A 13,406-nucleotide genomic window follows, 5' to 3' on the forward strand; every position below is an offset into this window, starting at 1 on the left:
CAGTTTTGTAATCAAATATTTTACAGAAGCGCCTGACCACAGAATAATTCCCTTGTTTACAGCATGAGAAATGAACAGCTGTGTTAATAAAGATAAATGAACATGTTATGTTAGAGAGATTAATGCTGCTTGTCCATTGTCAGTGGACTATTATGTTTCTAGTGACTTTTATGCTATCAATCAATTTAGATTTCATGTGCTACATCTTTTGTTTTATTGGTCTTCAACAAGCTTTAAAAAAATCACTTTCTCGTCTAACAGTGCTGTTTAAAGGGGAAGCTGGTAATGGAGTAATGAGATAAATCTCTACAATTAATGTTATTAGTAGCAGTTAGATACCATATTAAAACATTATGTAGCTCCTTTCAAGCAAGAGGATCCCAAAGCACTTCAGGGTGCAGCAATCACTCCTCTAGCCCTGAAATTCAGCCGCCTCTGCCATGGAACGTGGTCAGACTACTACCACGTAGCTTTTCACAGGGGTAGCAAAGAGAGAACTTCTCCAACATAAACCATAGAGACAACACTCGCGAAGCCAGGATATCACACTTAGCAAGGGTAAGGACTTAGGTTTTATAGGACATCCAAGAAGATGCCTCCAGTAGCATAGTACCATGCTAAAGCTTTAGTTCATGATTCTGACAGAGAAGTGTCCAATTGTAACAGTAACTGGGGCTGCAATCTTGGTTTGTTTCAAAGCTAAAAATACAGTTGGTTAGACAACTTGGAAGACGTAGATGTTTCAAAAAGTCATTTCAGTGATGTAGCAAATGGCACTCTCCTCTGAGTCAGCACTAAATTAAAAAATAAAAGGATTATCTTTGCGGAATATTCATTCTTCGGGATTCTTGACATATCCCATCTTTTAGTTTTTCAGATTACAAACTCTGGGTCCGGTACTGTTTTCATTTCATGTCTGATACAGCACTGAGTAAAAATAGTTAATAAGAATACTGTAGGTTCTGAAAGCTATAATACTTCAGTATATTAATTTTTGGATATATAGTAAAATGACAACTGCTCATGCCAATAGGTGAACTTTAAGTGCTAGTTAAAATAAAGGATTGCCAGTTGCAGATACAGGGTAACTTCAGTTGGATCAGAAATTCACTGCCAGTCCTGAATTGTCACATAGTGTTACTGTGTGTATTTAAACAGAGGTGATGGCATTCCAGTGTCAGGTGGAAGGACTCTGCATATCTGTACAGTGCATAATTTTAAGTTAGAGAAGCATCTTGGGATGAATTGTGTGTGCGCCTTGTAATTATTGTTAGTTATGGTTTTTAAAATGTAGATTGTATCCTGTCTGCCTTTTATACAGTCATTCATATGTAGAATCCAAATCTGTCTTGTAATTATCAGATAACTTTTTCAAGTAAAATACAGTATTTACACCTTCTTAAAATCATTTTAAATTCAGGTATTTCTCTTTCTTGCTCATGTGGATCCATTGCACAAAGATCAACAGAAGTATTACAAAACCCTAGGAATGTTTCCTAGCAGTAGCATGAGCCTCAGCAATACCTTATACTCTTTGTTGAATTTGTGGTTTATGTTGGGAAGCTTATCACTTGAAACTTTAAAATTAAAGGAACCTGGGTACATTTATCATGGTAGTCATTTTGACCAAACTACTGTTCTGTGGTTTCATATACTCAAGGTTCTGCCTTCTTAGTTTTCATCTCAATAGTGAGGCACATTGTGCTGTGACTAAGTACAGCCTTTACTGTATACCGTAGCTTAGTCTAACATATGGAATTGACTGCATGTTCCTTACTTAGTAGACATCTTTTGGAAACTGTTAGAACTCTTATTCTTAATTCTTCAAGTATTACACAGACCGAGGAAGAGCTCTGTGCCAGCTCGAAAGTTTGTCTCTCTCTCTCTCTCTCTCCCTCCCTCCAAGAAAAGTTGGTCCAATAAAAGATATTACCTCACCTACCTTGTCTCTCTAATATCCTGTGACTGACACAGCTACAACGCTGCATAGAAATCTTATGATATTTTGTATAGCAGGACATTCCACTGTTATTACTTTCTGCTTAATTGAAAGTGACTCCTCCTCCAGACTCCCATATTCAAAAACTGCAGAAACCACCAGTGCTACAGTGAAGTTGTATTTATAGTTGACACATTCTGCTTACTTTCCATTGGGAACGAAGATGGATGAACTTTGAAGGCAATGGCAGTGTTGGCTAAGGTACACTATGTAAAACACTGCAAGTCCAACTCCTCTCAGGCCTGATTCTCATGTATACTAATTTACATTTACACACACACATCCAGATTCCTTTAACTGCCAGAATGGTAGAAAGGGAAGTTAGTGTAAATGAGAATTAGGACCCTTATTCCAAAACATGGATAAAAGAGTCACTCTGAAGAGTTTTTAATATCTAGTCCTGATTGATTCAGTCTGGTTTCTTTTAAGGTTCTTGCCTCAGTTTGTACGGAATTTGTCTATGCCAAATACACATTAGCAAGTGAAGCTACAGACATATGTAACACTAGCACAATTAAATAGATTCCCAATGTGTTGTCATCTCTACAATAAATGGACTGCCTTTAGAGATGAGTGTTTGTTTAGTCATTCCTTAGTCTCTCCACTGATAATGTTATTTGGTGCCAGCTGCATCTGTGTCTACACTGCCACTTTCAGTGCTAAAACTTTTGTCGTTCAGGGGTGTGAAAAAACACCTCCTGAGTGACAACAGTTTTAGCGCTGAAAAGCGCCAGTATAGACAGCGCTTTAGGCGGCTCCCAGCGATAAAGCTACCACTGCTTGTTTGGGGTGGGGGTTTATCGCCACGGCAGCGCTGTAACCTGGGCAGTGTAGACATACCCTCTGATACTGATTTTTTGATTTGGATATTTATCCAGTATGAACTGAACTGAGATCCTCCAACTCATTTCACATATTGCCATTCAGTGGCCTGACCTCAAATCGTGTTTACTTCAACATTAAATGTTTGGAATCTTTGCTGTATAAATATACCAATTTTCATACTTTAAATTAAAAGCCCTTGTCCTGTGAAGAAAAGAACTTTAAAATAAAGCATAATTCACAAGGCCTGTTCTTTTCTTGGGAGTGCCAGGGTATAATGAAGTGCCTCACAGGTACACAGAAGAAAATGGGGAGGCAAGAGAGGTACACAGCTGTTTCCAGCTCTGACATCTTTGCCAGTGTGTACAGTGTGTGCAAAAATATTGCTTTGCGGAGCAGTAGTTTCAGTGCTTCTAAACAACCTCTTGTCATTGCCTCAGTAAGATTAGCTGGGTTTTCAGGAATGGCTAGTAAGTGAGCAGAAAGAGTTTTCCTGGTTATATTTTGGGCTTGATTTGGCAATGTGACTTTAAGTTTACCATAAATCCAAACCATGTGTGTTTCTTTGGTAACTATCATGTTGCACAGTACTAAAATACGTTACACAGGCTACTGAACTCCACTGGTGAGAAAAAGGAATAAACTTGTCAGTAATCCTGTAAGGGCCTGAAATGCTTGGACTCCCCATATACAAATTACACCTTACATTGTTGCTCTACCTTCAAGACAGTTTTAATAAGGGGGGGGGGGATTAATCTAACCCAGCCCCACTCTGATCAGAAATCTGAGGTCAATGAGTTATTTCTCCACATGGAGCAGTTAACAGTAGTCCCCTCTTTGTTTACCTGCTGTGAGCCTGAAAAACACCCAGGCAATAAATTTCTGTCAGCTCTGGATTCCTGAATGCCCTTTATGAGCTCATCCTGAAGCATGCTAATGTGATCAAATGCAGGCGGGGGAGCTTTGCTGCATGACCTACTCACAGCTAATGGGGAAACTATTGTTAATCTAACTGGGTGGTTGCCAAAGTGACCTACTTCAAATGAAAATGAGATAAAAGACTCATTGGGCTGAGGTTCCCTTCCACAAATATTGTTTTACAACCTCCTCTTTCTAAGTCAGTTCTTCAATTTAACAGAACAGTGTGCAGGTTTCTGCCTGGAACAAGAACAGGACCAAAAACTTAAATGTACATGGCCTAAACATGAACAGTAGTAGCAATGAAATTGTGATCATGAGCTTCATATGTTTCTGGTTTACTGCAGTGAAAATTAGCATGAGAAATTAATCTTATGTGACTTGAACCATACTATAATATTATGTTGTAGTATTGAGTATTACAATATTCAGTCAGCCTTTGTTCATGTGTCCCCTTCTTGGTTTTGATGCTATATGCGGTATCCTATCCTTCATTATTTTTCAGTATTTCTTCCAAGATATTAGTGGATTTACAGGTTTGAAGAACTTGAATGTATGCTCTGTACGTTTGAGAAAAAGTATCTGAGGACTGTTACTGCTCCATAAGAAGTGAAGAATATTCGGCCATAGTAATTATTGTTGAATCAGGAGTTTAGATCTAGTAGCACATAGTGCATACTGTCTGCTTGAAAAAAATGTTTAAAATATACAATTAATATTTGATGGAATAAGTGAATGTGGCATTTTTTTTTGAGTTTCTCTACTATCATCAGAAAACCTGGGTTGTGACAACTCCAACCTTATCAGTATGACCTTCCAGTGTTTGTGTTCAGAAATGCTATAATGAAATCAAAGACCTTTCAGCTGAGCACTCTGGCATCTGGATTGTTCAAGGCTCACAGAGAAAATCTCCTGTTGGTTTTATGGTGAGATCAGTAGTTACAAAGCATCCAATTGGCTGGAAAATCATTTTACTCTGTGAGAATGACAAGTTCGCCCGGTTTGTCTAGAGGACTTGAGCACTCATAGCTCACTGTTTTAAAAACCTACCATCAGTGCTGCAGAAATAATCATGGTTATGCTCCCTCATCCAACCATATAAACATTTAGCACTGTTTTTCACCCTGCAGCAAACTGGTTTCACAATAGCCTTGACAGTTTGGTGTTTCAGGTGTTTTTTATTCAATTGTTACAGAGAAGAGCAACATGACAAAGGTGCAAGCCACACCTCTAACTTTCCCTCCCATCTAAACTCCTCCAGGTAACATTTAACTGAGTTTAGCCTCTTCCAAAGCTTTACTAGATAGCTAAGTCTCTTAAAACTTTCTGAGAAAGGCCAATCCTTGTATTCTTAATTATCCAATACATTTGCCTCCCATTCAGTGAAAAAACATTTGAGTCCCCTACAATTGGCCATCTCTCCTCAGTTTTTTTTCTACCACTGTCAGATTCACTTTGATTCAATCCTACAATACAGAAAAAGATGTCAGTTGTACTAACGCTCTATGATGGAACAACTGAATAAATACCAGCTATCATCCATTTAGTGATCCTTCCTTGGATCAAGAATGGAAATTTCACCTATGCCTCTGCACTTTCTTCAATGATGACCCCCTACAAATGGAATGCCCTCCGTGAACTGATCTATAAGGCACCACCCTTCCTTTCAAATGCCTGCACAAGTCCCACTTCAGCCACAGTGACTGAGGGGCAGCTGAGTAAAGTCAGTACTTACGTATTTATATCAATATAAGACAGACACAAATAGAGAATGTATACAAAAGTTGTATACATCTTTTCCTCCACCGGTCATATATTGTTTGTCTTTAGCTTGCAATCCCTTAGAGGTAGATACATTCCCTGTCCCAGTATTTGTACTGATTGTTGCCTCTGGATGCTACCATAATAAACAAACATATTTAATAAAATGACAGGCATGTTTTTAAAATATTAATCCAGACCTGCCTAATCCCTTCCCCCATAAAACTGTGGTTTTGCTTGTTGAATCACAAAAAAACACAGCCTCAGCATGACTTGCTACAAGTCTGTTTTGCATTAAGCAAATATTATATAAACTGGTTTCTACCTTTAAATGTACAGCGTCCCATAGGCTCTGATCTGCAGATAAGAGTGCTTTGTTTTATCGCTGGAAGTGAAAATATTATTGACTTTTTGATGTCAATAGTTCCACTATTAGTAGTTCTATAGGCACTGGTTTGTGTCTGTTTCTACCCGTTGTTAATCGTGCTGGGTTTTATGCTGTATGTGTAAATTACATACAAAAATGTGTTCAAAGTTGTATAGGTTGTAAAGTCATGAACTTGAAAGTTAGGAAATGCCACTATTGCAGGTGTCTGTGCAACTTTAATTCTCCCCCTTGTGCTTCCAACCTGTGTGACAAGCCTCACTCAGGCAGAGGGTCTGTGGGGAAAATAGTATTTCGTCATGTAATTAAAGATTATGTCCTAGTGCATCCCAACAAAAGGGCAAAATTAAGGTGACATGGAGGTACTGGATTTAAAAAAAAAGGTGATGTAACTTTAGTCTGGAAAATTATGCAAAAAAATAGTTGAAGAGGAAGTAAGGATGCCTTAGTCATGAGCAAAAAACAGATGTGATGGTTTCAGGTGATCAGTGGACTATTTGATTGAGGATTGCAGGGATGGCCAGTGTTAATTCATTTTCAGAATGAAGAGGATTCTGATCAGGCCTTACCAGGCAAACCATGTCACAGCTTTCGCCGAAGGAGGAATGGCTTTAAACGTAGAATTTGGTTTGGGGAAAACCAAACTACACAGATTGTTTCGCTCTCTGTACTGCCTGTGCTGTCCCAGGCATCCAGAACGTTCCTTTCCCACCTTGGGGAATGGACACAGGTGCCATTCCCGACAAACTCCCTGCCGCTACCCCTCTGGCCCCGTGTATACCAATATTCTATGGGCTTGTGCACTAGAAGAGCATGTGTACTGATTAATAGAAATTAGGGAACAGATGATGTTACTGAGGGTTAATGCTGCGGAGAAGCCTTTTGCTATCTCACTGCATAGCTCTTCATTCAAAAAGAACAAGAGAAGTTCATAGAGGATAGGTCCATCAGTGGATATTAGCCAAGATGGTCAAGACTGCAACCCCTCAGGCCCAACCAAAGACTTGCGATAATGTACAAAATTAATCAAACGGGGCAAATCTGAAGAGCAGTACTGTGCAGTGCTGAGCTTCCTCAGCTTTTGTTGAAGTCCAGGATTTTCATTCTTCGGGATCATGCAGTATCAGGTCCTTAGTAACTTGTCAAATGCATGGAGATATTTCCTCTCTTCTCCTCCCACTTTAATTCCATAGTATTTTCCAGGGTGAACACAACATTTTAATGAAGTGTATACACTGAAGTTTTGCCTCTTCTGTATAAGAAACATTCTTCCTTGTAAGTCAACAAGGAGTCCGGTGGCACCTTAAAGACTAACATTTATTTGGGCATAAGCTTTTGTGGGTAAAAAATCACTTCAGATGCATGGAGTGAAAATTACAGATGCAGGCATTATTATACTGACAAATGAAGAGAAGGGAGTTACCTCACAAGTGGAGAACCAGTGCTGACAGGGCCAATTCCATCAGGGTGGATGTAGTCCACTCCCAGTAATTGATGAGGAGATGTCAATTCCAGGAGAGGCAAAGCTGCTTTTGTAATGAGCCAGCCACTCCCAGTCCCCCCTTACGCTTCCTTTTAAGTGTACATTGTCCACAGTTTTCTATTTTCTTGTAAGCAGTGCCACAGATTGAAGTCCAAATTTTACATTTTTGATTACGCAAAACTCAAGCTCTTTGCTGTTAATAATCTCCCCGTTTGTTCAATGGGAAAGGCACAGATGGGTTGCTGGTGCTTCCTGGGTGTTCTGTTTGTTAGTACGTACTTGACTATTTCTTTATAAAACACTTGATTAATCTTTAATTTCAGGAATATATCTCTTGGATTTAATCTACATCGATTCTGCATATCCTTCATCTGGCAGCATCATGGAGAATGAACAAAGATCCAATCAAATGAACAATATCCTCCGAATAATAGCTGATTTGCAAGTCTCCTGTAGCTATGGTTGGTAATTTTTGTCTTGTTGTTCTAAAGTCGTCACTCATATTAATATAATATAATCATTAGGAGATGTCTGCCTGTGGCGATGCAAAGACTCACTGGTGCGGCGCTTCCTGCTGGTTGTCCTGGGCATTAGCTCTCCAGCCTCTGGAGCGCCCTCTGCAGGCTGGTGTCTCGCCTGCCGCTGGCCCCCATGTCCCTCCCAGATGCCGGTGCCCTTTACCCTGGGGTTCTACCCCAGCAGTCTCCACTCTCTGGGTCTCCCCTCCCAGGGGAACCCCAACCCTCTAAACCCACCTTGCCTCAGTGGCTACTGCCAGTCATCATCTAGCTCCCGCTCACTGGGGCAGACTACAGTGTAATGGCCACTCATCATTGGCAAGGGGTTAGGCAAAGGCAGCAGGTCCTATCTCTGGGCTACCCATCTGCAGCCCCAGTACCTTTGTAGGCCTTCACCAGGCTTGCAGTCTGGGGTTTTACCAGGCTGGAGCTCCCCTGCTCCCTCTGGCCTTCCCCAGCCCTGCTCCACCTCAGATACCTTGCTCCCAGGCCGCTAGCCCTTCCCACTCCAGGGCTAGAGTGAGACTCTTCCAGCTCCTGGCCCACAGTCCTCTTGTAAGGGCCATCTGGGCCCTGATTAAGCCAGCCACACATGTGGTCAGCTACACAGTCAGCTTCCCCCAGCTGTTCTTAACCCCTTTCCTTGCTGCAGCCCTCTCCAGGGCTGCTTTTAACCCCTTCAGGGCTGGAGCGGGGCGACCACCCCGCTACACTGCCTCATATGAAGAGGGACACAAGGCTAATGTAAGTCAATAGAGTGATGCACTGCTTAACTTCTGCTTCTGTATAAAACTTCACTTTTAATACCAAATTAGGCAGTTGAATCATGTGTTCTCTGTTAATGGAACTAGTGTGCAAGCTTTGTTAGAACAGTGTGTTTCATATGCAGGCTAAAACTTAAGTATTTAGTGAACCAGGGCTCTTGCATTTGGATTTTACTAGACTAACATTCTGGTTTATTTTTATTTATTTTTATTTTATTTTAATTCTTTTTGTTCTGTTTTTGCTTTATTATTGTTCAGATGAGGGAAGGTAGGATGTTTCACTGGACCATTTCTTGCCTGGATGAACTAGAGTCCCTGCTCCTCATAGAATCAAGCGACTCTCCAGACCACCTCTGGTACTGCAGGACTCTCCACCCTTCTCTGTGGGTGCTTCTCTGGTAAACAATATTTAGGAGGATGAAGAAGACTTCCAGTCAGTCTCTTCTATTTTTGTTCAGGGTTCTCTGACATATCCTTTCAGGAACCCATTCTTTAGCAGTCACAGGGAAGATTGTGCTCATCAGCAAGGGTGGGGGAAACCAACCCTGCATTCCACCCCCTACTCCTCTATGCCACCCCCAACAGCCATACTGGGCCCTTGGCTGCTTATTGGCAGCAATTTGCCAGACCTCTAGTACCATCTCATAAGGAGCCTAGGGTCATATACTCCTCTCCTCCTCAAACAGCCCCCCCCCCGCCCCCAGGAGACGACATTTAAAGAGCAGGAGGTCAGATTGGATAAAGAAGCCACCCCTCAAATATCTGTTTCATCCCCGTCTCCAGACGAGGGGGTTATGCCTCTGCCACCTTCCATGGCCAACAATTTTTTGAAATTTCAAGATCTCATAAAGAGAGCAGCTGACACTCTTCAAATTCCACTCAGAGGTCAAGGACATGAAGCACAAACTGTTGGATATCCTGCTGTCAGCAACACTCTCCAATGTGGTGTTACTCATTAATGAGGCACTACAGGATCCAGCTAAGACTATGTGACAAATACCTGCTACTGTTTCGCAAAAGTGAAAATGGGCAGATAAAAAATATTATGTTTCCGCCACCAAAAGATTCTGAGGGTTCTTCCACCTTCCACCTATCTCCCTGGTAGTGAATGGGATAAATGAGTGGGATAAGCAACACTTCTCCAAATATGACGAAGACCAAAAGAGACTGGACTTTTTTGGATGGAAATCCTATTCATTGGCAGCCCTATAGTTCAGGATCACAAACTATCGGGCAATCATGGGCAAATATAATTTTACAAACTATAATATATTACAGCTTTTATTGAACATCTGCCACAGGAACATAGGGAGAAATCCAATCCATCATTTCAGAGGACCAGTTATTGGCCAAAACCACTCTTCAAGCATCCTTGGATGCTGCTGACATTGCTGCCAGGTCCATCTCCATGGCAGTAGTTATGCACAGCATCATGGCTAACTCTCGGATTTTCCAAGAGAAATTAGGAACACTGTTGAGGACCTTACCTTCAGTGGCCGTAAGCTTTCCTTGGAGACCTTACACACACTGAAGGACTCTAGGTCTACTTTATGATGCCTGGGCATTCATACACCTACAAAGAAGAGAGGGTTTAGTATGTCACAGATGTCCAAAGATTCTCTGGATTCTATAGATCTACCGAACCTACCATGGAAAGACATAAATTCCAGAGAAAGAGGGCAGCTCAACTGCCTTCCACGACCACCCAGTATTTTCAAAGCAATGATTTTGATGAGTCAGTCGAGCATTCAAATCCTCCTGCACGTCTAGTTTCACAGCTGCATATATTTGCCCACCTCCCCCACTCTGGAGATGGCCTTTCCCATTTCCTTGTACTTGGAAGCAGATCACTACAGAGTGAGTCATAGAGGTTATAACATTGGGCTATACCATTCATTTTACATCCCAACTTCCCCCACACCCCATGTTTCTTAAGGGATGCCTTCACAAGCTTTTATTGAGACAGGATGTGAACTGTCTCCTTTAATTAGGAGCAATAGAGCCTGTCTTGCTGCCTCACAAAGGCAAAGGGTTTTACCCGAAGTATTTCCTTGTGCAAAAGAAGAACAAAGGATGGAGACCAGTTTGTATCTAAGACTTCTAAACAAGTTCATAAAGTCTTAAAAGTTCAGGAAGGTGACTCTGGCAGCTATAATTCCTTCACTGGGGGAAGTGGATTAGTTTTTAGCCCTTGACCTACAAGATACCTATTTCCATATGATGATACACCCATCGCACAGGAAATACCTACAGTTCACTATAGGCCAGGATCATTTCCAATACCAAGTTCTTCCCTTTAGTCCTTCTGCCCCAAGGGTATTCTCAAAGATCCAGGAAGTAGTGGCTGCTTACCTGCGACAAGAAGTGATCCTAGTCTTCCGGTACCTCAGCAACTGGCTACTCAAGGGTTTTTCCTACAAAGCAGTGCTATGTTCCACCCAGACAGCCCTTGCTCTGTTCCAGGAGTTGGGTCTTCAGCTGAATGAAAAATAATCTTTGTTAACCCCTGAACAGAAGATACAGTTTATAGGGGTGCCTTCAGAGTTGTTGACAGCCAGGGCTTACCTTCCCTTAGACAGATTTGTAACTTTGTCAAGTCTGGTATACGTAATTCAGGGAAACCTTCAGACCACAATAAGGAATTTTCTTCGCTCCTGGGATAACAGGGCATCAGGGCATCTTGCGCCTTTTTGACCAATCACACAAAACTACGTCTCTACCACTTCCAGGGTTGGCTCAGAATGACCTATTCTCCAGCCAGACACACCTTGAACAGGCAGGTGATGGTTCTTCTACAAGTGAGGAATTCTTTAGGCTGGTGGAAAAATCAACTCAGCATTGGTGCAGGCATTCCTTTCTGTTGTCCAGCCCCATCAATAACTTTAACAGATGCATCAGTGTTGGGGCTGTGGAAGCTCACCTCAATGCTTTCACAACTCAGGGCATATGAACAACTCAGGAAACCAATCTCCACATCAGTGTACTGGAACTCAGGGCTGCCTTCATTTCCTACCCCTCCTCAGAGGCAAATCAATCAGGGTCATGACGAACAATATATCCAGCATGTTCTGTATCAGCAAGCAGGGAGGAGCAAGATTCCCCTCTCTGTGCACTGAAACCATGAAACTATAGAACTGGTACGTAGCTCATCAGATCCAAATTTCATTGGTCTACCTCCCAGGTATTCAGAACACCACAGCAGATGTTTTCAGAAGACACTTTTCCCAGGACTCCAAACTCTCAAGTTCTCCACAGCATATTCCAAAGATGGGGAGTGCCGGAGGTTTCTCTCTTTGCCATCTCCAGGAACAAAAAGTGTCCTCTTCTCTGCTCAAGAGGAGTCTGAGCCTCCACACTTTTCTTCTATCTTGGAAGAAGCGTCTGCTCTATGCATTTACCTCTCCACTGCTGATATGAAGGGTGGTGAACAAAATCAGACAGACAAGGCCAGAGTTGTCCTTATAGAGATGACATGGCTGAAACAAGCTTGGTTCCCTTCCCTGCTTCATCTGTGTCCAACCACCAGTCAAGCTTCCGACCACCGCTCATCTCATGTTATAGGCCACAGGTTGCCTGCGTCACCCCAACCTAGGGCTTCACCACCTCAGGAGATGGTACCTTGGTGGTTCATTGGTTAGAATCCTCCTGCTCTGCAGAAGTGCAACAAGTGTTACCAAAAAGTAGAAAGAAGTCAACCAGTACTACTTGCAGAAATGGAAGAGATTCTTCCATTGATGGTATTTCCATCGCCTTCTGCCGGAATTGGTGCCTCATTCAGTCATCATAGAAATGTAGGATTGGAAGGGACCTCGATAAATTATCCTGTCCAGTCCTCTGCGCAGAGGCAGAATTATCTAGACCATCTCCCACAGGTGTTTCTGTAACCTGTTCTTAAACCTCCAATGATGGAGATTCCACATCCACCCTAGGTAATCTGTTTCAGTGCTTGACTACGCTTAGAATTAGGAAGTTTTTCCTAATGTCTAACCTAACTTTCCCGTGATACAGTTTAAGCCCGCTACTACTTGTCCTGTCTTCAGTGGTAAGGAGAACAATTTATCACCCTCCTCTTTACAACGACCTTTCCCGTACTTGAAGACTATTATCATGTGCCTCCTCAGTCTTCTCTTCTCCAGACTAAACAAACCCATTTTTTTAGTCTTTCCTTGCAGGTCGTGTTTTCTAAATCTTCATTTTTATTGCTCTCCTCTGAACTTTCTCTAATTTGTCCACATCTTTCCTGAAGTATGATGCCCAGAAGTGCACACAATACTCCAGTTGAAGCCTTAACACTGCTGAGTAAAACTGAAGAATTACTACTTGTTTCTTGCTTACAACACTCCTGCTAATACATCCCAGAATATGTTTGCTTTTTTTGCAACAGCATTATATTGTTGACTCATATTTAGTTTGTGATCCACTATAACCCTCTATCCCTTTATTCAATACTCCTACCTAGGCAGTCATTTCCAATTTTGTATGTGTGCAACTGATTGTTCCTTCCTAAGTGGAGTACTTTGCATTTGTACTTTTCATTTGTCCTTATTGAATTTCATCCTATTTAATTCAGACCATTTCTCCAGTTTGTCAAGATCATTTTGAATTCTAATCCTATCCTCAAAAACGTATGCTATCCCTCCCAGTGTGGTATCATCCACAGCCTTTATAAGTGTACACTCTATGCCATTATCCAAATCATTTTTGAAGACATTGATTAGAACCTGACCCCAGACAGAACCCTGCTGGACCCCACTTG

General features: G+C 41.7%; 1 protein-coding gene across 3 annotated transcripts in view; it reads left to right on the forward strand.

Annotated features, from left to right (window-relative positions):
• RALGPS1 (Ral GEF with PH domain and SH3 binding motif 1) overlaps positions 1-13,406 on the forward strand; it is a 394,814-nt gene that overhangs the window by 278,657 nt on the left and 102,751 nt on the right. For all 3 annotated transcript variants that reach the window (XM_074973513.1, XM_074973514.1, XM_074973515.1), the window contains one exon: positions 7,692-7,829. In XM_074973513.1, coding sequence (XP_074829614.1) covers positions 7,692-7,829 — 138 coding nt within the window. The remainder of the gene's footprint in view (positions 1-7,691; positions 7,830-13,406) is intronic.

Source organism: Natator depressus, chromosome 16 (genome assembly GCF_965152275.1).
Source record: "Natator depressus isolate rNatDep1 chromosome 16, rNatDep2.hap1, whole genome shotgun sequence".
NCBI classification, from domain to species: domain Eukaryota; kingdom Metazoa; phylum Chordata; order Testudines; family Cheloniidae; genus Natator; species Natator depressus.